The 25,577-nt window shown below is 42.0% G+C and overlaps 2 protein-coding genes across 5 annotated transcripts; one reads left to right on the top strand and one right to left on the bottom strand.

Moving 5' to 3' along the window:
- The first annotated feature begins 2,795 nt into the window (after positions 1–2,795).
- Positions 2,796–7,231, top strand: trim69 (tripartite motif containing 69). Its single transcript, XM_053884989.1, has 6 exons — positions 2,796–3,981; positions 4,330–4,425; positions 4,834–5,067; positions 6,046–6,068; positions 6,147–6,262; positions 6,519–7,231. The coding sequence occupies exons 1-6, from the start codon at positions 3,361–3,363 to the stop codon at positions 7,061–7,063; spliced, it is 1,635 nt and encodes a 544-aa protein (XP_053740964.1). The 5' UTR covers positions 2,796–3,360; the 3' UTR covers positions 7,064–7,231.
- LOC128770467 (bone morphogenetic protein 1-like) lies at positions 6,991–25,218 on the bottom strand. Of its 4 annotated transcripts, none has more exons than XM_053884948.1 (20): positions 25,047–25,218; positions 19,004–19,114; positions 18,776–18,934; positions 18,569–18,686; positions 17,260–17,438; positions 17,078–17,183; positions 13,819–13,943; positions 13,615–13,730; positions 12,161–12,263; positions 11,972–12,088; positions 11,760–11,905; positions 11,465–11,660; positions 11,270–11,395; positions 10,198–10,361; positions 9,951–10,131; positions 9,740–9,865; positions 9,545–9,672; positions 9,269–9,482; positions 8,229–8,479; positions 6,991–8,157 (listed from the first exon to the last, which is right to left on the bottom strand). In XM_053884948.1, the coding sequence occupies exons 1-20, from the start codon at positions 25,162–25,164 to the stop codon at positions 8,023–8,025; spliced, it is 2,919 nt and encodes a 972-aa protein (XP_053740923.1). In that variant the 5' UTR covers positions 25,165–25,218; the 3' UTR covers positions 6,991–8,022. The 4 variants fall into 4 exon arrangements, with proteins under 4 accessions (XP_053740923.1, XP_053740932.1, XP_053740940.1 ...); XM_053884957.1 differs by having other exon boundaries at positions 10,198–10,358; XM_053884965.1 differs by having other exon boundaries at positions 6,994–8,157; positions 18,776–18,925.
- Positions 25,219–25,577: the final 359 nt, after the last annotated feature.

The raw sequence follows: 25,577 nt of genomic DNA, 5'->3' as shown, positions 1-25,577 counted from the left end.
GAACCGTTATACTGCCGCTAAGTCGCGTGACTTGCTGCTCAGGTGTAGCCACATGCTACATGTTTGTAGCATGTGGCTCTTTTCAGCGACACAGTGAAACAATGTGGCTCTGAGCCTCTGACTGGTTGATCTACATCATGTGAAACTGCCTTGAATGACTACGTCTCCATATGAAACTGGTGTTCTCCTGTTAGGTTTTTCTGTTTCAGGTCTTTACATTTGCTTCTGAAGATGTCTGTAAAACAACTCGTGCCTCATGTTGAATTCACCCAGTCATGAGGTTTGCAGGGTCATCATGCAAAGAAAAAAAACCCAACAAAAAACACTGACACGCTTTAATTAACTCTGCCACCCTAATCACTCTCCTGTGTTAATTACATAGAGCACCGAGCAGCTCTGACGATGCTGTTTTAATAATGGACCACAGAAGGTTTAAGGTTAATTACATCACTTGACTTGCTTCACCCATGGAGCTCAGTGGATGTGAACTTACGCAGAATCTTTCTTTCCCCCTCAAACATCAGCAATGTGAATGTTTGCATGAGACAGCATTATGGAGCTACTTGATTCAACGCAGCTGTGGACGGCACTTCATAAACAAACGAAAGTGGTTACACAGAAAAAAATTCATGTATATTTATGAATGTCCTCAGAAATAGGTCTTCAGCCTTACAACTTGAAGACAAGCTCAGCCAGCTCAATGTGCACGACTCCCTCTGCAGGTGGTTCCTGTAGGACTTGAGTCAGAAGACAAGAAGGCAGGGTCAAACAAGTGACAAGTGTGGAGAAACAGGCACGTGCACAGACATTATGTGGGGCAGGAACACAAGACAGAAAAAAATATTATTACAGTTTGTCTTGTTATTATTATCATTGTTGTTGTTGATTTCTCCTGTGTCGTGTCTATTGTGACATAATGTGATGTCCATGTTTATAAAATGTCACTAAACTCCAGTTAAAGATCTGAGGGTGGTCAGAAATACAGAATTTCATTTTAATGTTACTTTAGTTCAGCTTTGCTTTGCAACAAAATGAGATCATAATAGTTACTAATAATAGTTACTGGCCCGTGAGAGGAGCCGTTTGTCTACAGTAAAGGCGGCGATGGGGGGCGCGTCATGTTGGAGGCCATGGAATCATTTATCATTTATGAATGTCCTCAGAAATAGGTCTTCAGCCGTACAACTTGAAGACAAGCTTAGCCAGCTCAATGCGCACGACTCCCTCTGCAGGTGGTTCCCCACCAAGGGACAACTGTCTTGGACACATGGACCTGCCTGCCTGACCCAGAGACGTGCAGAACGGATCAGAACCGACCCTTCTCACCCTGGTCATAGATAGTTTGTCCCTCATCCCTCTGGCAGGAGGCTACAGTCGATCCAGACCAGAGCCTCTCATCACAGGAACAGCTTCTTCCCCTCGGCCGTCAGACTGTTGAATTTGTGATCAGCCCCTGTTGTTTGTGGGTTATTTTATTTTATTTTATTTTACTTGTCATGCCATATCATGTCATGTCATGTCTGTTTCTCCCCTTCGTTTATGCTCAGTAACGTTTACTAATTTGGCTGTGTTGTCTTCACCTGAACCAATAGAAAATTGGAAAATAAACAATTACAGCCAAGAAAACGGTTTACTTGACATGCTTTTCACGGAACAAAAATGTGTTCCCTTCTTGTTTAGCCCGTTTTAAATATGTTTACATGAAATAACTGAAATATAAATTATTCATTATCAAACAACAAGTGCCGAGATAAAGACAAGGCCACCCATGCTGTAGTCTGAGGTTATCCGGTAGTACCAGTTTGGACCTGTAGGGGGCACTGTGGGACTAATGTTGAATGTGTCGGTGTTGGAGTGAAGAAGGAGAAGCCAGGTGACGGTGTATGTGTATGCGTGAGTCTGAAGCTAGAAGTGCCTGCTCCCAGTATACGTGGAAGATGTTGATATTAAAACCTCTCTGGTCTAGACAAGACTCGCCTGAGTTACTTCACACAACTTTGAAGCTAGTTAAACGTTTGGGCGACCCCTGGAGGACTTGAGTCAGAAGACAAGAAGGCAGGGTCAAACAAGTGACAAGTGTGGAGAAACAGGCACGTGCACAGACATTATGTGGGGCAGGAACTCAAGACAGAAAAAATATTATTGCAGTTTGTCTTGTTATTATTATTGTTGTTGTTGATTTCTCATGTTTCAATTGTCTATGGTGACAAAATGTGATGTCCATGTTTATAAAATGTCACTAAAGTCCAGTTAAAGATCTGAGGGTGGTTAGAAATACAAAGTTACTTTAGTTCAGCTTTGCTTTTCAGGCTGCAACAACAAAATAAGATCATAATAGTTTTTAATGGCCTGTGAGAGGAGCCGTTTGTCTACGGGAGAGGCAGCGAAGGTTTGGGCGAAATTGACGTGAAACAGAGAGCTACATCTTTTTTCTTCAGAATTCCAAAATAAAGAAATGGGCTCCAGCAGAAAGGAATCGTTTGTTTAGCAAATGTCTAGTATCGGATCATTTACTATAGAACTGCAGATTTTACTCCATTGAAATCAACGCCACGTTATTCATGTTCATAAACTTAATACACTCCTGCACCTCAGATATCATCCTCTGATCTTTACCCTAAGAAATATATACTGTTTAAAACTTGCTGTTTAACACCCCAAATTTTCAAATTGTTATTTAGTCAGGCTAATGCATGTCACTAGAATAGCGACCTCAGCGCTTTGCTATGTCCATGAGGATTGCTCTGCAGACCAAACTTCTGATTGTTTGTCTTCTTCTAAACCTCTACCTTGATGTTCTATCCTCTCAAAATTGTTTCATGGCATTAAATACTTTGTGGCACGAGTTCTATGAAGACATACAGCCGGAAATTTGTTTTCCCACAAGGGTTTTACCCCCTCGAAGGATCGTCCAAACCATGAACACCACTCGCAGACGCTGAGAGCTTTTCCCATAGTGTTCTCGTCATCTCTGTGACTTCATTCACTGCGCCAGATTCATGTCACACATACAGGAGGATTTACATTTTTCTGTGGTTACTCGACAGCAGATTAAACGTTGAGAGGATTGTAGCAGTTGCTGATCCAAAACCAAAGAGCCAAGGAGCAAAAATACACAACACGCCTCCAGTTTCCTGAAAGTAATGTGACGTACGTCTGGAAGAAAAAAAAGAAGGGGGGAGGGGGTTTGAGATCCCCTATCTTGTGGGGATGAGAGAGGCTGCCTTTGCAACACCCACTTCAATTCTACACTGTCAACAGGAAGGCTGGGAAGAGGAGAGAAGCAAAGGAGGAAGGACGTAGACATTCAGCTTCAGGCTCCAGGACAAAGAAAAAACACTTGAGGAAAAAGGAACCAGCATGAATCAAAAAGAAGTGAAGAAAATACAATCCGTCTACCTCCAGAACTTGGAGAAACTCAACCAGGGAGTGAAACAAGAGAAGAAATGCTGGAAGTCAAAGGAAGGGGACTTTGCAGCCATGGAGAAGCTGCGCCCACCTGCTAAAGTTGGACAAGTGGCCAAAAGCTCTGCAAACAGAATCAGTCGAGACCTAACCTGCTCCATCTGCTTGGACCTTTTTAAACAGCCTGTGTCTTTGCCCTGCGACCACACTTTCTGTCAAGGCTGCATCGAGGGTTACTGGACCGGGCCGAGGGTTCTCGGCCACGGGGGCACCAGCTCATGTCCTCAGTGCAGGAAGATGTTTCCAGGTCAGAGTTACAGACCCAACCGCATTGTTGCCAACATCGTGGAGAGCTACTGTCATGGACTGGAGGAGAGCGGCGGCGGGTGTCGCATGTCGGAGAGCAACCTAGTGGAGAAGGTACCGACTTATGTGCCACGCTGCAGCAGACATCGCGAGGAGCTGAAACTCTACTGTGAAGAGGACCAAGAGCTGGTGTGTCTTGTGTGCGGCGTGTCCCAGGAGCACCGAAGTCACACCATGGTGTGTGTGCAGGAGGCTGAGCAGAAGTACAGGGCAAGTGAAGAATATACTTTCATACATACATAACACTGCTATATGTGAGTTACACTTAGATGATTCAAGCTGCAGGCAGTCAAAAGATCACACTTTCTTAAAATCTGAAGCTGCTCTACAACACACCTGCAGGATGTGGCTGGACAGGACCACCTCACATTAGAACAATAACCGGAGTTGTTTTTGCTGCTGGTATTTTGCAAGTATTTAATTGTGGAGATCTCATATCGTTTATTTCCCTTTGATATTTATGTCACCATTGTGCGGTGAAATATGTGTCAGCATTGCACTGGATGACATTTTTCCTTTGGTCAAGAGCAAAGGAAGTAACATCTCTTTCCTGAACAGGTGTCTCTGAACACTTCCATGGACTCGCTCAAAGCCGAGCTGAACACTGCACTGCAGTGTGACCGGGAAGCTGAGGAGGAAGTCAAGAAATTAAAGGTGAACAGTTTCATCTCTGCTTCAGCAATAGCTCAAATACTCCACACAACTATTCAAAACAACTACATCTTTAAAGCTTCACACACAGAGGGACAAGGAAGGAGCCCTTTCTTCAACTTGACTAAATTACAACACATGAACGATCATCATCGCAATGAAAAAACACGTGACTTCACTGCCATCTAGCAGCAAAACTATCGCATCACCTCGTTAGATTCAGGTAAAAGTTTTAATACCTTGGAATGATGTTTCAAGTACGAGATACCGGAAGTGAAATGGAAAATTAAAAGTCTGCACATAAGACAGCTTCCTTTAACATGACCAAGTTCTTAAAATGCCAGTCTGGTCAGATATGGTGAAAAGCACAGTAAATAATGTCAATGATATACTGTATATTCTTAAATGCAGGAGCACACCGCCGACCTGAAGCAGCGCATAGAGGCTCAGTTCAGTGACCTGCACCAGTTCCTTTACCAGGAAGAGAAGCTGCTGCAGGTGAAGCTGAAGACAGAGGAGCGACGGGAGCTGATCCGACTGGATGAGCACAAGGCTCTGCTGTGTGTGGAGATATCACGTCTGCAGAGGGCCGTCCATGAGATCGAAGACAAACTGAGAGAACAGGACCCCTACTCTCTGCTCAGAGTGAGTAATGTTTGTGACTCCAGCACAACCCCATGCAAGGGCACTTCCACCAGGTTAAAAAAGATGACAAAAAAATAAAATGAATTTAATTTAATTTAATCTAACAGTTTGTTTTCCAGACAACAGGGAACCTTTGTCAGTGCAGGAGTTCCTGGTCCACTGATCACACTGATGCACTAGACACATGGCCGCTAGGATGATAACAACAACAACAAACATGGAGGAAACATATATATATATATATATATATATATATATATATATATATAGTTCCAAACAAACAAAACTGTCTCCAGTTCCCCATCTGTCCCTTGAAAGAGCCTCATGGAGCATAATAACAGCACATCTGTAAATTATTAACTACAATGATGACTCAGTCCTGTGCTTGGACTAAAGTTTTGCTGAGCTTTTGACTTGACTTTTTTTTTTTTTTACAGTTTATTACATGATTTCCCTTTTCTAGGAGGCCAAGAACATTGTAATTTGATATGGCGTTGTAGTTGATAAGGCCTGTGACCCCCTTAAGGTTATTTAGTTTTTTTTTTTTTTTGACTTTATGTGTATTTAGATACCAACGTAAGACAGGGTGAACTTAACTGCCAAAGGACTAACATAAGCACTCTAGCATGCTCCCTCTGTAGGTTTGTTTATGTTTCTTAGTCATCACTTCACAAATGTTCAACTTTTCAGGCCAGCATATAGAAATATGTCAGTGTTGCAATTGTTGTTGCATCCTGTGAGCGCTGGAGCTGCTGGACAGGAAGTCAGCCGGTGAGCTCACTTGTTGAGCCGCGGGATAATGAGTTTAGTGCAGGCAGAGGATGTGGGACTTTCCCCGGGCCAGAGGGAGATCCCACAGGGTGGACTAGTGTGCGTGCAGACGCTGATGTAATGTGGAAAAAGCCGTCTTTGATTTCAAGAAAAAGCTAATCGCCCAAATCCTGTCTCTTCATGTTTATCCATGTGTCTGCTTTTCAGAGCATCAAGGTTCTCCTCCAGAGGTGAGTGTGTGAATTCTCCATGTCAGCAATACAGCTTGTTTTCCGTCCTCTCACATCTGATTCTGCTGGCGCTGGCAGGCCGTCATTAAAGTTTGAGAAGCCGACTTTCTCACCTCCGAGTCTCTGTGAGGGCCGGTTTGCAGGACCGCTGCAGTACAGAGTGTGGAAGTCCATGAAGAGCAGCATTTACCCAGGTGCCTCGCTCAAACTTCAAATATTGATTCTATTATGACGTCACAATAGCCAACTGCTAATTCATGTTGAGTCATTTTTGTCAAAACCACCCAAACACAGCAAAAGAAGCCTCTCTAAATCTCATCATATCAGCAATACATCCAGTATTTACGTGGACATGGCTCCTCCTCCATACCCACATGTGAAATAGAAGGCTTGCCTGAATACAATTTCTCACTTGATATTGTTTGATCCCCCCCATCCCCCATGTTTTAGTTCCTTCTGCGATCACCTTTAACTCCAGCACAGCAAACCCCTGGCTCAGCCTGACCTCCTCCCTCACCTGCGTCCGCTACCAGACCTTCAACCACACAGTGGAGGACAACCCTCACCGCTTTAATGCCGCGCTGTCTCTGCTGGGCAGCCAGGGCTTCACCCACGGGCGCCACTACTGGGAGATAGAAGTCTACAGCAGCACGGTCTGGACTGTTGGTGTGGCCAGAGAATCGGTGCCCCGAAAAGGGGTCATCAAAGCTCTTCCTTCCAACGGCTTCTGGACTCTCTCCCTCTCTTACGGAATCCAGTACATGGCTGGGACCGCCCCACCCACGGTGCTGTCTCTGGAGGAGCCGCTGGCTCGGATCGGCGTGTACCTGGACTACAAAAGAGGCCTGGTGTCCTTCTACAACGCGGAGAGCATGACGCACCTCTACACCTTCAGAGAAGACTTCATGGAGACCCTGTTCCCGTACTTCAACCTGGGGTTCCTGGATAAAGTGCATGAGAATGAACCCCTTAAGGTTTTCCTGCCAAAGATTTAGCACAAAGCAAAAACAGTACCGAGCTATTCCTTTTAATCTTTCTACACGCAAAGTCAATTTGTGGAGAGTACACAATGAATCGAAGATGTAAACGCTTGTACTGTTTTCATTATAACTAAAATCAACTGGTGATTTTTAAGGATGTTGCTTGTTTATCTGTTATTTTGAATAAAATATGATATGATATGAGTATGATATGAGACATGGAAAAAATACACCTGTCAGTTTGTCCTATCATGATTCGAAAAAGCTGAATGCACCCAGAGTCAAGTCGGTCTGTTTTCTTATCAGAGATGATAAATGTTGGCAGCCTTTGAAACAAGCAAACCTTTGTGAGCAGTATAATTCAGAGATTTAAATTGTACACAGTCAACATACTTCAGTGATGTCAAACTCAAGTCCCGGGCCAAGATATAATATATTTGTTTAACAGCACACAATACACTTCAACAGTAGATCTTTAAATCAAACTGGTGTTAGAACAGTATTCTTCATTCCTCCTCCTCTTTGGCTCTTCTGTTTCACACATTAGGTTTATTTTGAATCTGGTCCATTGCCTTTCATAACCTACGACTGCAGAGAAAGTCTGAAAGCACTTGACTTATCGTTGAGAAGAATAATACACACAGTTTTTTTTTCTTCTTTTCATTCTGTACTTCTAAAATACAATCATCAATGTGTTGACGTATCATACAACAATGGTGAGCCGCTACATTGGAGCTCAATGCTGACTTATATAACAGTATATACATTTCAACTTGTGTGAATCCAAATCACATTCACATCTCTCTTTCCTCCTAACATCCAGGAGAATGACCATTTAAATTCCCAGCATTTCTTTGAGGTTTGAGAAGAAGGATGTGGTGTGATGTTTGTGGTTTAAATGGATTTAGTCCTGGCTGGCGCTGGGTGTGACCAGTTGAAGGTTAGAGAGTGAAGGCTTTAATTAAGTTCGGGAGTCACTTGCTTGGATGTAGTGTGTCCTGGAACTTTGTGCTGGTGTAGTGCACATGAAAGCCTTTTTTACTTATGCTGTCATCGGTGTGAAATTTCAAGACGATGGCATCTCCTGCAGAGTAAATCTCCTCTGGGACCTGGGTGAAGCAGAACACAGAAGGATTAAGAGAGTCGTGGTTTGGCTCTCGAGTGAAAGGTTTAGTCTAACCCCCGAGCCGCAGTATCTTCCCAGCCTCGGGGCCTTGATGTCCGCGCCGTCGTACAACTCCACGTAGTCGTACCCGCAGTCGCCTTCCTCCTCGATCTCAAACACCTGGAAGATGATTTCCACTCCGTAGCCCTTCTCAGCGCTCACCACCCACACGCAGTCCAGGCCACCTGGGTAGTTGTTGTCCCCGAACTGTGCATGCGAGTACAAGTCTTTGGTCTGGACCTCAGCTCTGAGGCTCCCCCCACACTCTGGAAATTCACAACCGCGTAATTAAAGAGTCAGATATAGGATCTTGTGAAAGTGAGTATGAACTGAGGCAAAGCAAGAAGAAGGCCTTGTTTGTTTGTTTTTATGTTTTGGCTAGTGACCGGCTGCAAACGTGACACAGGGCCACAAATGCTCATGGTAAGAGACTTTTTAAATTACAGTAATGGAGAATTTTTTTCTCATTTACAAGAACTTATTCAAATTATGTGGTGGACAAAACAGGTATTTTGTGCTACATTTTATCTATGTGACTTTGAGATTTCTTTTACTGATCGTTTTGTGTGTCAAAGACCCAAGAACGTCTTCTGACTCTTTTCGGGACAAGCTTCCAACAAGGTTTTTGGTCATATGTTTGTTGTTGTTCTGAACCTTTTAAATTTAATATATATCAAAATCGAGTATCTCTGGTTACGTGAAGCCAGGGGTCCAAAGTTTTAACTGCAGTGGTGGGCCAGTCACAGTCTCTTCCAGGAACAGGGAGTAAGAGGTTATGATTCTGCATTTGAACAGTAGATCATTTTTTGTGATCTGTTTTCCAGAAATCCTCACAATATCAGCATGCATCAAAGGCAATCCAGATTCTAGTACTGGATTTAATTCTAGTCAACTACGGACATTTCCAGATCTTGATGGCCAATATTCTATTTGTACATTTAAAAAAAGTCTATTGATTTAAGTTGACATCCACCCACTGCGGACCTTCGTGGAACAGTTAGCCTACCCCTGCTCTCTATCAGATATGATGTTCATCTTGCCAAAGCCACTCCTACCTGCCCTATATGACGCTTCAAATCCTCTCTTCTGCACTGAGTTGTCCGAGAAGAAACGGAGAAACATTCTGTCATCGCTGGAAATGACTGGAGAAGGCTTCTTGGAACCGCAGATTCGACCCAGACTTGGGGCACTGACGTCCCTGCCGTCATAAATCTCCAGGTGATCGTACGCACACTCCATGTGAGTCTCCATGTCAATCTCATTGAAAATCTGTGAACAGAACTACTGAAAAGGCTGACGGAACTGGTGTTTTTTTTTTTTTTTTCACATACCAGTTTGATCCGGTGACCTGGAGTTGTGGAAAGAGTCCAGGTGCAGGTCTTCTTACTGGGGTACTTATCGGGCCAGTTGGGGCTACTGATGACTCCTGAAACACTGTTCATCATGTGATCACACCCCGCTGGGAAGAGAAGGTGTAACTGTAGCCATGAATAATTCCACCTTGAGAGAGCAGATGGAGGAGGTACCTTCTTTGCAATCGTGTTTATTATCGTGCAACATGAAGCCACTGCGACATTGGCAGCTGTAACTTCCAAAAGTGTTGACACACTCATGCTGACAGCCTCCATTTTCTTTCGAACACTCATCCATATCTGTGGGAAATCCAGCCCAGCTCATGATCAGAGGAGACAGATGTGCACCATGTGAGAGTCCAGCTGCCGGACCCGTCTGACTCACCCGAGAAGAAGTGGGCTTTGAATCCTTTCTTGGAAACTGTGTTGTCAGACTTGAACTCAATGGTCATGTTGTTGTGGTGAGAAGTGATGACCTCAGGTTTCTCTGCTCCACAGAACTTCCCATGAAGCTTTGAGTCTGAGTTCAAACCGCTGCGCACCTCCACGTAGTCATACTTACACACCTGACAGCAGACAGAAGCTGTTTAGCTCACCCCGACTGAGAAAAGGTGGAACACACATCAACCTACATCGTTGCCTTCAGTCTCAAACACCTCAAAGACCAGAGTGATGCGGTACTGTTTGGGTGCCATCACTTGCCACACACAGTTCTTGTTAGGCGGGTATTCTTTGGGCCAACCGGGGCTGGTAAAGGATCCATTCAGGTTGGTGATGAACCCCCCACAGGCTGCTGCTAGAGGGAGGAATCAGAGATACTCATATAACTTGTACTCAAGTATATCATAAAATAAAAAAATAACATAAAAAAAACCCAAATTAAAATCACAATAAATTGCCTGCCAAGACATCTGCCACTAAAAAGTCCATCCATTAATTATGCTTAATACAGAGAATCTTAAAAAACGATACATAGAATGAAATATTTAAGCAAATAATATATTTCACCAACGTAATGTCAAGGCGCAACTACACTCTCCCCAATTTCTGTGTGTGTTTATATAATATTTAGCCACCAAATGGTAGTTCAAGTTAAGACTCTTGTTTCTCTTCTCGATTTTAGCCAAAAGGCACTCAGCAACGCCCGTTGCATGTAACGCAACCGCTTACGAAATTCAATTGCCCACCACGGTTTACGGTAATTGTCAACAGGGAAATATCGCCCCCTATTGGATGATAAGAAGTTGTACAGGAAATGTTGCAATAATAAATAATATAAATAATAATAATATATTCAGACAGATTTTATTTACTACTATTTAAACTATTTTTTATTTATATTAATATTAATTTAAATATTTTAGCTACACACACTGCTTTATTTGTTTCAATCCAATATGACTAAGGAACTGTTTTTTTTACTGTTAAGCTGTGAATATGCCATTGATAAGAATGTGGTTTTAAAAATACAAATTATAGAATTCAATTTTTTCCAACCAATAATGTGGCTTGTTTATCAGTTCTTGGGGAATTTAGCATTGTTGAACATTCCTTTTGCATAATCACTTTTGTTTAAAGATAGACTCTATATCTCCTCAGCTTCTCTTGGAACGTTTAAACCATATGAGACAAATCTGCTGTTTTTCTTGCAGAGCAATATGCCCTTCAACGTGAGTTCAAAGTCAGTGTTGACATGACACTCACGTTCACAGCTGGACTTGTCACTTGACAGCTCAAATCCGGGGTGACAGGCACATCTGTAGCTGCCCAGCGTGTTCAGACAGCGCTGCTCGCAGTGACCGTTGTCTGGACTGGCGCACTCGTCGATCTCTGACAAAACAACAATCGCTGACCAAGACTGGAGCCAGATAACAAGTCTTCCTGACTTGTGACCTTCACCTTTGAAGAAGTTGACGGCGAACCCGGCCTTGTTCACCGAGCTGTCTGAGACGAACCTGAGCCAGAGCTGGTTGGTGCTGCTTTTCATGTCGCTGGGTTTGTTGGAGCCACAGAAACGGCCGATCAGTGGGCTGGTGTGAGAACTTCCGTCCCTCACCTCAACATAATCGTAGGAGCACGTGTCATGTTTCTCCATCTGAGGTGAGGACACATTTTGGATCATCACATTACAGTGGACTGTGACAACTCTATTGGCACTACAACTTCAAGAGATCCTGAGGTGAAAGGCTTTAACCTCGAATGACTGGAAGGAGAGACCGACTTCAAAACCTTCAGCCACCGTGATTTTCCACACGCACTGCTTGTTGGACAGGTAGTCGTCGGGGTAGTTGGGAGATTGGATCTGCCCACTGTCCCGCTTCACTTCTCCTCCACAGATGGCTGCACCAGTGAGAGGAGATTACCCAAACTTGAACTGTGATGACAGCTAAGCCATGTTTGGAGTACCTTCATACACCGCTGAGAAGCCTTTACCCACCCAGCTGCTGCTGGTTCTGAACTCGATCCACAGTCGACTGTCAGTCGAGACGATTGGTTCAGAAAGTGTGTCTCCACAAAAGCGACCTGCATGTGAACACGCGAGGAGTTGAGCAGTCATGTGTTAGCGCTAGAAAGCCTACGACTGTGATGGGAAACCTTTGAGAGGAGCTTTTCTCCAGAACCCATCTCGGACCTCCACATGGTCATACCAGCACAAGTGACTCCTGAACAGATCCATGGAAGTAAAATTCAGAACAATCTAGAGACAGATGGAAGTTGAGGGGTTACTGGGACATGGTGTGAGGAAATCAAACTCTAATTTGTCCTTAACTATGTATTCTAGTCTATGTTGTATGTTCTGAACTGTACCACTAGAGGGCGCCATCGCCATTCCACCGGCTAACGCTCACTGTTACAGACGCCACCTCTGTTTTTTTCTAATCTCTTTCAACGGTCCAATAGACAACTCAGCATTTATTTCACTACCAATAATTCAGTGTATCAATTTTAATCCAGCATTTCTACACTCAAAAAAAGATCCTCGCCCCTGGTGAAATGACTTATGCAAATCAAGCTAACTTAATAGTGAAATAGTGAACCTCACTGAGGTTGAAATATTGAAATATTCACACCAGTTGATGAATCACATTTTTAAATATTTCATTACACAATTACCTGTAAAACTATTTAAACCCATGAAATAAAACTGTCCCTTCCGGTCTGGTATTCTTTTATTTATTTAATCTAAATTTGCTAAATTGGTTCATAAAGATTAAAATATTGATTACAATTGCATGATATGCAGTTTCTCATCTCTTGTATATTTAATGATTTATGTAAATTATTTATGTTAAAAAAATATTTTTGTTTTCTGAACAATGTGTACATCCTCATTACATAATAATCATTTTATTATTTGGATTTTATTTATTGAGCGAGTTGTTCAAACGTTTGTTTTCCCACCCATCATTGATATACCACACATTGATAATTGTTAATAATATGTATAATAATGAGTGGTGGGACTTTAATGAGTTCATTACAATTCATTAATTACAACATTATTACGATTAATTAATTACAACAGAAAATAAGTAATTTAATGTAATTTAATATTATAAAATTGAAATTCTTAGACAAATATTTTCAAGACATTTACAGAGAGCTTTAGTTTAAATAAGGTGATATAAAAACTTGAATATAGACACCATCGTGATTTATTGTGCTATTGTCAAACTGATGCAAAATAAACAATATTTTGTTGTTTAAATGTATGTATGGCTCCATCATTTGAATCAGTCATATACCACATTCATTCCAATTGAAAACTTTGGCTTCTTGTGGCAAATATTCTTATTTCATTAAACTGCGATTAATTGAGATTAATTCATCACAAATTCTATAATTAACTAGATTATTTTTTTTAATCATAAGAATGAGAAGAATAGTCATAATAATTATAGTAGTAATAACTTCCCCCCTCTCCCCTAATCTTCAAACCACCTGACCTGAACAAGTCCACAACACCCCTGTAATTATGTCACACAGCTGCACAAATGCTGGAGTTAACAGGCTTATTCTGCATGTGGTCTGTTCATTCCCGCTGTCACCTTCTCTCCAGGTGTGACAGAAATCCTCCACACGCAGTGGACGTAAGCCGAGTAGCCGTTGGGAAAATCTGGGGAGGAAAAGTTTCCCGAGCTCTCCTGCAGGGTTTCCCCACACTCTGTCACAGCCAAAAAGCCTTGTTAATTCAGCTGCACAGTTCCACTGCAAAATTTGACGTGTGGAAATACACAAGAATTCAACCTTACTAGCACATTTGTAGAGCTTGCGTGCTTGTGCTATGTCTCCTCTGCTCAGTCTAGTTCTCTGTCCAATTGGTGGTCTCACGCCGTTGACATCATAACGGGGCAGGATTGTGTCCAGGTAGACGCCCCTGCGCAAGTAAACACAAAAGCCACAGAGACTAAATATCCCTCTTTGAAGTATTTCTACATTTTTAGACTCCGAGTGTGACATCACTATTGCTCACCAATGTGACAGAAATCATGTCTACAAACAAGGATGAGTATCAAGCACAGAGGTGTCATTCACACTGGCATTTAAAAAATAATAATAAATAAAAAAAATAATAGACTGTACCATACCTGAGCTAAACTACATTCATTTTAGCCAGATTCCTCGCTGAGATGTATTAAATGCCATCAGATGGTACGTTGACCCAAATGTTTTGTTCCTGGTTCTACTGCTATTTTCCATATTTATGCTAACATTTTCCAATATAGAACCAGATCCAAAAGCTGCGATCTTGGTTTGGTCAAAACAACTTGCAGACGTCTTAAGACCTGAGCATTTTGGTATGGCTATATTATTGCAGAGAAAAATATTTAAAAAATATGTTGATGAGCTGTTGACTTATGGCTAATTAAATTAGCTAATACACTGTTTATCAAAGAAATACGATTTGAAAGACTTGTTGAGAATGTTAAAAAAAAATGGCAACCTTTTCTTGATGACATATCATCCCAATAAGAACATCTGAGCACTTGGTCTCGATATTTGTCATAAATGATTATTGAAGAATAAATTGCTGCATCACCAAATCTAAAGTGCAGCACATATTTTCTTTGTTTACCCTGATTGATAGTTCCCTTCTTTGCTATGCCCCTTTATCATTTTCATCTTGTAATATATATTATAATTCACTGTTTGTCTGTTTAATAAATAGTTATATTTACACAACCACCTGACTTTTTTGACAACCCAACTTGAGTGAATTCTGTTATGTAATGCTTTGTATTTTATACTCCTTTTTTTCAATGAAAAAGCTGAAAATAAAATATTACAATAAGAATAATAATAATAAACCACGAAAACAATGTCCTTTGGAGCAGGGAGGAGGTTGTGCTGGAAAAAAGTGCACAACATCTTAACTGAACATCTTAACTGCCCAGGTAGTAGATCCTTCATGGTTTAATTTATGATTAAGGAAAGACTAGAATTTGATATGGAAAAACAGATCAGTGCAGTGGCTTCAGTCCTGGAGACACTGTTGGTGAGTTCAGACCAGGCTTTTAGCTCGGATTTTGAAAGAGGGTGTCCAAAACCCCGCCCCCAACACAAACCCCGCCCCTAACTCCACCCCCTCCCGACACATCACGTCAACTGCTAACTTCCAACTTGCTTTGTAAAAAACACAGCTGTAAACATCTATTTGTACCTATCTATTTGATAAACAACAAATAAACAAGCATCTGAGCCAAACAACAAACGTTTACAGACATGAACTCAGTAACTCTTGCCACAATACTTGAGATGCAGGGCTCCCCTGGGCTTGTGTCTCCATCTTATTTCATATATTTATGCAAGAGAAGCCTGCAGTTGCATCATCTGTGATGGTTCTCTAAATTTTCACTACCACAACATTCATTCATTCAAACACATTTACGGCGGTAAACAAATGTAGCGACCGCGATGGCCAAAGTACGGTTGGGAAAGCTACAAGAATCTGTGAATTTGGATCATATTCCGCAAAATTACCGGGCAGAAACACAATTTCATGTAAACCAGTGAGATGACACTACGAGTTGGGCATTATACAGGCACTAATAATACATTTAGGGCGTCCTGCAGAGGAAACGGCATCCGGTTTTGAGTGCTGGAGGGCGTCCATTTTTCAGGTTTTTCAGTTTAGGGGCATCTAGAAGGTCTAGGGCACCCTCCATTCAATCCACACCAGGAGTCACGACTGACTTACATGTAGAGTCAAGTTTCAGGCGACATTTGTCACAGCAAACACTGAGGTTACACAGGTTTACACAGTAAAAACGCGCCGAACTGTGTTTATCTCTATCTCAGCATCTGTCAACAGAAAGCAACTGTTGAAACAATCTGATCTCACGGTTCCTTGTGAATGTCTTTGCGGATCTAGGGGGCAGCTCCAAGGGAAACGCAAGTTGTCTGTCGTGTGGGACCATTTTCATCACTGATCGGAGAATAACGCCCTACCCTGTTTGTTTCAGATTTCCGACTTCTCTTGTTTCATTCTAATTCTAATTAATTTCAAGATATGATTTAATTTAGAAAAATTAAAAACAGAGGAAAAACTTTTTAAAATAAAAATGTGTAAAAACAAGGGGTCCACAGGCATCCTCATTCACATCATTTTCACGTTTTTCACATTACGATACACATTCACCTTATTTAAAGATATGGAATAATCATGAATGCAAAGACCTAAATGATAAATCAGTGTCAGTTCAGTCTGTGAAGTCGGTGGCTTGCAGGGATTTTTAATGTCCAGCAGGTGTCAGTATTCAGTGACACAGTATCAACACAGTATCAGCACGGTGTGCCATTGTGTCGACAGGCTTTATGATGCCTCACTTACCCAGCACTAGCTGGCGCCTCTGAAGGATCTGATGGACCCAGCGACAACATCGTCCAAATCTGTTGTTGCTCCTGATGCAGTGCCACTATTTTATAACATGATCTGAGAGGCAGTGGAATCACGGTTGGATGGATCGACATGACTCAATGATTAAGTTAATAATTCAAGAATTCATCCCACATGTTGATATCGCTCAGCTTCTCACTGGTGCATGTTTTTACAATGAAATTTCTTGAATATATAGATATATAATACAAGACCCATACGAACTAAAATGTACTCATAAAAGTGGAGTAAAAAGAAGTTATCAAAGTCTGACTGGGCTCATGTGCGCAACGATCGATTCGTATAATCTCTCAGCGGATAAATGCAGCTCTCTCCTGCATGGTTTCCATGGCAACACACTCATGAATGACAGGCATGTGCAAACAGAATCCACTGAATGGAGCTTTGGCTGGTTCATTTGAGCTCTGCTACAGAATGCCAGAGAGACAAAAAAGCCCACTCTGGTCCAAATTGTTCTGTAAAGCCCACACTGCTCGGCTTTTATTTAGCTTGGCCTGCCTCCATGACCCGGACCAGCAGAGTGGTGATGGAGGTAAAAAGCATCCAAAACAAAGTGAAGCAGCAGGGCAACAAGAGGAGCAGAGCAGATTTGGGGTGACAACAAATGCGCTGACCTGGAGAAGGTGTTCTTTGCATAGTGCATGATGCTGCCAAAATCGTATCCTTCTCCGAGCGAGTCCACCTCGTCAGGCTCCATCTTCAGGAAGTTGTACTCCTGTCCTGTCGGGGAAATGAATTTCAGACGAGGACTCAGGAGGAGGAATTGATGAGTGGCGCCCTAAAATCCCTGCGGTACCTTGCTGGATGTTGTCCCTGATGATGCTTACATGCTCGTCTCGGTCGGGACGAGTGTGCTCGTGCCAGAAGCCGATCACGTGGCCGAGTTCATGCACCACGATGCCAAACTTGTCACAGTTCTTCCCGATGGAAATGGCCTGTGGGCCGCCACCTCTCCTGCCCACATAAGAGCAGCACCTGTAGGGCGCCATGTTGGTCAGATAATGGACAACAGATTCACTGACAACCTCAGCAAAAACCAGACTCTTTACATGAGTCATTGCTAAAGTATTCTACTCATAATGTTAGTCAGATGTCGCAAAGCTTTGCAGCCTTGTCTAGCAGCTGCATTAAAACAACCTTATTTGGATGAAAGGTACATTCAGTGATGCCAGTAACGCATTACTTAGTATTAGTAACTTAGTAACTATTTCAAACAAAGCAATCAAATAAAAGTTACTTATCTAAGTCACCTTGTGTTACTATTGTTGCCATTGTGGGGAAGTGAAATATTACCATTTACTTTCTACAACTGCGTCTTTGGGCATGACGTCATGTGCGGGACACACCAGTCACATTTTCAGCACGTGGCAGCTCAAGCTGCCGGCTACACTGCAGTAAATAACAGAGGCGTGAGGAGGAGATGCACGTTTCTAGCTGAAAATACAGCCACTACTTTGAGTTAGTGTCTGCTATAGATGACAGTATTAACCATGCTGGATCCACCAATGCGCAGAAATCACCGGTTAAAGAGAGCGAAATAAAGTCGCCTGGCAAATCTGTCGAAATTTTCTCCCGAGTTAAAACAAAAAAAAAAAAAGCAAAAACCTAAAATAATAATAAAAAATAATGGGGCATTCCCTACATTTTACTATATTAATGACAATATATCACTTTGTTTTGTTTTTCATAGCTGTTGCTTTTTGTGTGTGGTTTTCGCTCCAGTGGGTTCGAGTGGGTCAAACTAAAACATTGACTGTACATTCATATAACTGAGATTGTACTACACATGGAAAAACGCTGGACCCCCAAGAACTCCAACCTCAAAATTGACATAAAAGATGCTGTTTAGGCAATGAGAGCTGTAGTCGACTGTCAAATGTAACTTGACAAGTAACTTGCGATCTGACTTAGGTACTTTTAAATTCAAGTAATCAGTCGTTGGATTACTTTTTCAAAGTAACTGTGGCAAAACTGGGTGCATTACAATAGTAAGCACGGTCACTCAAAGATGCAAACTTTTACCAACCCAGGATGCTGGCACCTAAAAGCAAGACGTGAAACATGCTGACCACTGACATGACTTCAACCATCGCTAGCCAACCTACCCACAAGGTCTGTAGGTGAAAACGATGTAGCTCTCCTCTGTTGTCCTCTCAGTAAAGGTCACGCAGGTGTATTTCTCCCAGTGACGCATTGCCTGGCGGAAAATTGCTCGCTGACTTCCTGAAAGCAAACTGAGTAAGTCACAGACCTGAATGTTGATGAACAAGTCCTTTGTACCAAAGTGGCTGCTGCCGTTTCTCCAAACTCACCACTGAAGTTTCCACTGATCACATACGGAATGATTCCGTCCGGCCAGACACGCTCAGGCCTGGAGGTGGCTGCCCTTCTCCAACGATAGAAGCTGCGTCTCTCTGTGGCTCTTCTGCTCCTCTGACTGTCGCTGGGCATGGAATAGTTCCCTGTTTCCACTGAGCAGTCAGGGCTTCATTGTTCAAGTGGTGCAGCAAGCATTAGTTTAACTGATGCAAACTTCAAACCTGAATCTGTAGTGTTGTCTGGAGCGCTGCGCATGGAGCCGTCTGTCTGGAGGACCTCTTTGAACATGAGCAGATCTTCGTCGTCTAAAGCGATATCTCCCAAGAAGGCAGCTAAAGGACAAAGATTTGGATAAGAACCGAAGTTTAGCTTGGGACATAGCACACTGAACTAAACAGCTTTACTCAAAGCGTGTGAATCTAGAAAGAAAATCACAGTGACAGACATCTCAGTCAGATCCTAGACTTAGAGTCTCAGACTGCGTCCCATTTATCACCCTAACACGAGCACTTAACACTAGCGCTTGAGCACCCGCCACGATGAAGCGCCAAGTGAAGTAATTGAGGTCCCTAAGAATTGGGACAACACTTCATGACGTCACGCGTAAAAACAACGTGACATTGGCTGCTGTGCTGTGTTTTGTTTCCTGCATATCCAGTTTTGGAGACGTTTTGGAAATGCCAGCTCCAACGTGTTTGCAACCTCTTGCATCGACGCTGATCATCTTACTCGGTTTAGTGAACCATGGGAGAAGGGAAGAAGTGGGCGGAGCCGAAGCCGCTATGTTGCAGTGATAGATCTGTTAGAGGTATGAGGATGTTAATGTTAGCCCACTGTTGTTTGTTAAGAAGAAATAAAAACATACTGTTGTACATACATGTTGTATTGTTCATGTTGTCGGACTGTGATATGAGAGAAAGTCAACAAACGGTCCTCGCTACTAAAATGTCCCTGTTGTCCTGTCCAACATAGTTTTTAAATAAAGTACTTTGGTATCACACACTTCATATTCCCACTTGGTTTCAAGTCAGCTATGGAGCTCCATCGGTTTGAAGGGATCGTTTCAAGTGGTGAGTGCCGAGTGCCCTCGGTCTGAGGAGTATTGGGACACACTACACTGACACGTGAACATGCAAAACCCAGTGTTAGGGTCGAAAACAAGTGTTAGGGTGAGAAATGGGACACAGCCTAACACTTGAGATGTGTTCAATGACGTTGCATTGATAGAAAATTAAAACAAATTTTTGACTCCATCTAAATAAGTTATGATCACCATGAATGTGTAAATCCTACTGTGCAGATTGAATTAAGACAAAAACAACGAGTGTTAGGGTGATAAATGGGACACAGCCAAAGTTCTTACTGGTTAAACTGTCTATAAGAGTTTCCATGAAAGACTGCAGTTTTTGGAGGCAAGTGTCAAAATACATCAACTGCACCCCTTCAGCACCGCCTACACACCACACATGACACACACTCACACGCTGGCTTTTTCCAGAGGCACACACAGGCATTCCCCTTCCCAACCGTCATTAAAATGACCATCCATCAGTGTCAGCTTTTTATCAAAGTTTCTCAATCAATTGTGGAACATTGCAGTCTTTTTTGGTCTCTGTCTGGTTTTTGGTGTAAAAAAACAATTCCGAACCCTGGACAACATCAAATGTCACGGCTAACCTGGCCCTGGAATTAGCCTTTTATTGGTTAATTTTTAACTGGTTTGGTGATGAATATAACCATTCAGCTGCCCAGATTATAATCACAAGGAGCCTGTTAAACCTGCTAAACAAAGTGTTGCCGTACACTGATTCAGTTTGCCATGTTGAACTTGGGAAATAGAAGCTTATCATCATTCTACTTTATGAAGGTCCATGTTTGACCTCAGTGTATTTACGCTCATAAACCCAAGTTCAAATCTATAATTCTCACTGCATGGAACTGATTAGGATTATTTTGGCTTTATGTGTGTGTTGACAAATAACCTGGACTGTTTGTCCTCAAGCGACTCTCGCTGACATGGACGCTGACAAAGCCTGAAGTCTGTTCAGGTCCTGGCTGCACAGTCCATTCAGAGTCATTTAGGACTTTTGGTCCATTTCTGTGTTAAAGGGCAAAAGCAGGTTCTTGCCAAGGCTAATTCAGCTGCTAGAAGAGGATTGTGGCTTTGGACAGTTTAATGAGTCTGCAGAAACGTGAAGGATTATTATTTTTATTTCTCACGGAACAATTTGGACTTTGTACTGACAGAATTAATTCATGTTGGTGGTCTCCGTGTTCTACAAGCACATGCATACACAATAGAGCTCTCTCACTCTCTCTGTCTCGCACACACGCGGACACGTTTGGTAAAGAACACGTTGGACATTAATGCTCGTCGAATTCAGGATCGGCATTGTATTGATTTTTACTTGGGAGAGCACGTCCACTGATGTAACAAACTGACAGCCAAGATGAACAGAAGAAGAACACGCTGCTCTCCACAAGCAAACACTTGGTGTTCTGCTTAGCAACAGTTCACATGATATACCATTTTTTGGGGGCATCAATCTCAGTGCCGTTCGACAAACACCAGTTTGTGTAAAGAGTCAACTGTTTGCTGATCAAACAGAAGTCCAGTTGGGGCCACTTTTTTTCAAAGGACAAAGGCAGGAATTTGCTTCCAGGGAGGAGAAAACAGCACAGAAAAACAGGGCGACGGTTGAGTCACGAAACCTGTGATGTTCTTGGATCGGCAGTTATGACTCACAGGTCTCTTGAACACCACATGGAGGTCTGGAAGACTAAAAAAGTACAAGCTTAGCAACAGATGTATTATTTAAAGAAGCAAAGATTTTTTTAAAAAGGGCTGTTATCGGACCCCTAGTCCACACAAGTCCCCCATGAATGCAATTTCAGTTTTGAAGCTCAAATGCAGGTGGACCCAGTGGAACATTGGAACATTACAGAGTGGCTGCAAGGATCTCCCTGTTTGGAGACGTGTAGAGGGCACAAGACAACAGCAGGACTAGTTAGGAAGGTGGTCCAGGTTCTCTCGGGGAAGATGGGATGGTTCCAACTCCCTGCTGTACAAACACTGGATCATGAGGTACATTGCTACCTGTAGGTCAGAGGTGGGCAATTAAATTTCCTAAAGGGCCACATTAGAAACTGTAAAACGGAAAAATATCCGAAATATATACTTAAGTAACAAGGACAAAATGAACCTAAAAAGATTAAATGAAAGTAAGGATATTGAGAAGTGTAACTATGCCATGAAACCTATTGAAATATTTCATTTTATATGCATTTAAATTGAATATAAATAAACATAATTATGGACCAGAAGGCAATTTATTTCAAAATATATTTTCAATATTCCTTCAAGGTATTTTGATCAAGAAAAGCACACAATAATGGCTAATGAAAAGAATATTATAGTCTTCAAACAAGAGCATGCTATATCCACTGCTGAAGTGGTGGTGATAAAAGAGAAAGAACAAAAAAAGCAGAAAAATATATTAGTGACATATTAGTTTTAGTCTGACACCCAAGGGGCCACGGAAATGCAGTCATCGGGCCGCATATGGCCCCTGGGCCGCACTTTGCCCAGGTCTGGTGTAGGTAATGTCAGCTTGTGGCTTTCTCTGGACTGGTTCAACGCCAAGTGTGAGGTAGCAGGAAACAGTGACCATCTTTGTTCTTACACTGACACCTTTGATAGCCTTGGTTGCTGGTGTCAGTCATAAACACAAATTTAGTCAAACAGTATGAACACTTTTGCACTATTGCAGTGCATCATGGGGCTAATGAGTGGAAGTGCTTTTGACAAGTGGTACACTAATAATAGGTAAAGAATTACACTGCAATCTCATATATTTCCATTGAGTAATAATTTAGTGGCCATTCAAGCAGCTTTTTTTGTTGAAAAGTTTAATTAAATAATGCTTTTTAATACAATAATACAAACTGCTTTAACAACGGGTAGATACAAGTATTTGAGTCAAGTATCAATCTGTGATCTCAGGACATGACGGTGTTTTGGGCTGATATGATCAATTAAGAAAGCAAACTGTGCTGAATTCTCAGCTGCACATGTTTGCGTGAATGGAGGATTAACTTTAAATGAGACTTGGCTCTGTTCTTCCCTTCTTCCAAGAAGTGATTCTCATTATTTTGGCGCTACATCCTGAATGAATCAGGGCTCCATGTGGTTTGAGTCAGAAGAATAGCTGACTGCTCTTCCTCTTTAAATACCTCATTTGGTCGTGTGATGTGACGACGTCTGAAGGTTCCGCTAAAGTCGACTGTATCTGCCTTTGAAGTGAGCGCAGTCATGCAAGCGGTGAACGTATACGGCTGTAGTTCCTGTAGCGCCCCGATGTCAAAGGGATTTCACCGGCATCCAGTGCTGGCACGGCCTCGCTGACCTCCAGTCTCCAGGCAACTGCCCCGGAGCAGAACGGTGGGCTATTTTTTTTTTTTTTTTTTTTGGTGGGGGAGTTTCAGAAGTCATAAGTGGGAAGGGAACTGAGCCAGCTGGAGTCCTGCTAATAAGTGTTTGGAAAAAAAAAATTCCGGGAGACTCCAAACAGCTGATCGTGTTAAATTGTCCAGATATACTTCATGATTTGTTGATGAAAACACATCACAGAAATATGAATTCTGACAGAAAACATTACAGTGCACCTCATGCCTCCAAGGTTTGTTCCATCACGACAAAATAAATATTTGAGTTACTATCCTTTCAACACTTTCACTGATGCACACAGAACACGTGTATATATATATATATATATATATATATATATATATATATATATATATATATATATATATATATATATATATATATATATATATATAATATTGTATATATTATATATAATTATATATATAATATAGTATGTTATATATATATATATATATATTTTTTTTTTTTTTTTTTTTTACACTGACTCAATTCCTCCACTTCATCATGAGGAGGATCGAGGATCATGTGAATAACAAATCATCAGCTTCATGTTAGCATGTTGTGTGCTAACATTCATCAAACTCCTGCTCGATAGCGCCTCACTTTTCATGAGGTCAATATGTTGCTGGTTTATGGTATTGGTGTAATGATGAGGGATATATTGTTGTATCATGGGATTTCATTTTTACGTTTGAAACAGTTATGTTATTAAAATATAAACAACAAAGTCGATGTGTTGAAGAAGTCGCCAAGTAGAAATACAATGGTAGGGTCAGTTCAGCACCTGAAGAAGAGCTGCTCACAGTGTCACTATTCTGACCATGTGTGGAGTTACACTAAATTAATGTGTGTTTACGGCAGGGGTTCTCCGAAGTGTCTCTGAAAAAAACAAATTAACGATTTTGGACCACTGCGACTGCGACTGCATCACGGTCCATGGACGATGAGGACAAATGACCAAATAAATAAGAAGCACACAAGACTGGCTGAAGTGCCTGTTGCTGATTCATTGTTCCCTTCATGCCTACAGAGCACCAACTGTTGTGCATTTTGTTGCTCGAGTGAACCAAAGAATCCACTGAGGACTGTAATTTTAATTTGGTTATTTTAATAAACCTCCTGGGAAGCGAGGACAATTTCAAAAAATTAATTCTCCGATCTCAAACGGCTCACAACAGATAGTTGTTATTACGAGACTCAAATAAGATGAGCACATAAGTTTATTTATTATATTTACAGAGAAGCCATTTCCACTCTTCTAAGAGTCACAGCAGGATAGCTGTTATGATATGATTGAGATAAGCAGGGTGCCGACTTTAACAGGTTCATCCGGCAGCATCAACGTGAAAGGCTGGTGCAGAGCTAGGACCAGACAGATTGTATTCCTGCACTCTAGCTGAGGAATTGCTCAAAGTAGTGGCTATTATAAAAAAAAAAAAAAAAGTAGAGACACACCGTCACTGCATCATAGAAGGTGAGCTGTTCAGACTGTTACTCAGAACAACTGAACTGTTGCCCTGGACTCATGCTCTCACCAGACTGGAGTATATTGATAAGATAAAATGTATTGAAAATGCAGATGAAAAATATTCACGGCAAGTTTGAGGAAGAATAGTTCTTAAATGGTAGTTGCAAACATAGACGTTGATGTAAAAAAAATCTGAAAGAGTAGGTGCATGAAAATAAACACAAACGAATTGAGTCATGATCGTAAGTCTTGGCGAAAACATAATTTCCATTAAATGCATTTTGTTGTTCATATAGTTGTCACAACAATGACAACATAAGTAAATATGACTTTAAAAGGAGTTTACCAGCTTTGCAGGGATCCTTGTAGTCGATGGCATCTGAGAGGAAAGTGACGTTAGAGTCCAGCGCGGTGGTCGGAGCCGCGGTGAGCGCGAGCAGTAGAAGCAACAGCGGGACCTCCATGACTGGACCGCAGTGACTGCAGGTTGATGGAGCCTGGTCGGTCACAGCAGCGTCTCCATTCTGCTGCAGCCAGGACGCGAGCACACACACGCGCGCGAGTGAGCGCACGCCCGCACACACGAGACGTCGTGGTGCTTCACCTGCACTCACGTGCGTCATTGACAATGCCGTGACGTCATTCGCGTCAACGCCCCCTCCTTTCTTTGGATGTGATGAAGATGAATGTTTTGCAGATGTTGAAGCGATTTTGTTTTGTTTTTATTTCCTCTCGTGAATAGAAGCTATGACCAAATAAATCACTGCAGCAAGACACTAGAATAGATTAAATCAGAGCTGGAGGTCGCTCACGCGCGCACCCACGCGCAAACGTAATTTGTCATCCAGGTGTCATGTGACCATCCATCGATTCTCTG

The sequence above is a fragment of the Synchiropus splendidus genome, chromosome 1, assembly GCF_027744825.2.
Source record: "Synchiropus splendidus isolate RoL2022-P1 chromosome 1, RoL_Sspl_1.0, whole genome shotgun sequence".
In the NCBI taxonomy this organism is placed as follows: Eukaryota; Metazoa; Chordata; class Actinopteri; order Syngnathiformes; family Callionymidae; genus Synchiropus; species Synchiropus splendidus.
This window is presented reverse-complemented; position numbering and strand designations above follow the sequence as displayed.

Excerpts from the sequence above, each read along its gene's own strand:
- LOC128770467 (XM_053884948.1), bottom strand. The coding sequence starts at position 25,164 with ATGGAGGTCCCGCTGTTGCTTCTACTGCTCGCGCTCACCGCGGCTCCG. Across the intron at positions 10,132-10,197 it reads TTGAGACTGAAGGCAACGAT|GTGTGTAAGTATGACTACGT; the intron begins GTAGGTTGATGT and ends GTCTGCTGTCAG. Across the intron at positions 9,483-9,544 it reads CAGGTCACCGGATCAAACTG|ATTTTCAATGAGATTGACAT; the intron begins GTATGTGAAAAA and ends TTCTGTTCACAG.
- trim69 (XM_053884989.1), top strand. The coding sequence starts at position 3,361 with ATGAATCAAAAAGAAGTGAAGAAAATACAATCCGTCTACCTCCAGAAC. Across the intron at positions 5,068-6,045 it reads ACCCCTACTCTCTGCTCAGA|AGCATCAAGGTTCTCCTCCA; the intron begins GTGAGTAATGTT and ends TCTGCTTTTCAG. Across the intron at positions 6,069-6,146 it reads ATCAAGGTTCTCCTCCAGAG|GCCGTCATTAAAGTTTGAGA; the intron begins GTGAGTGTGTGA and ends TGGCGCTGGCAG.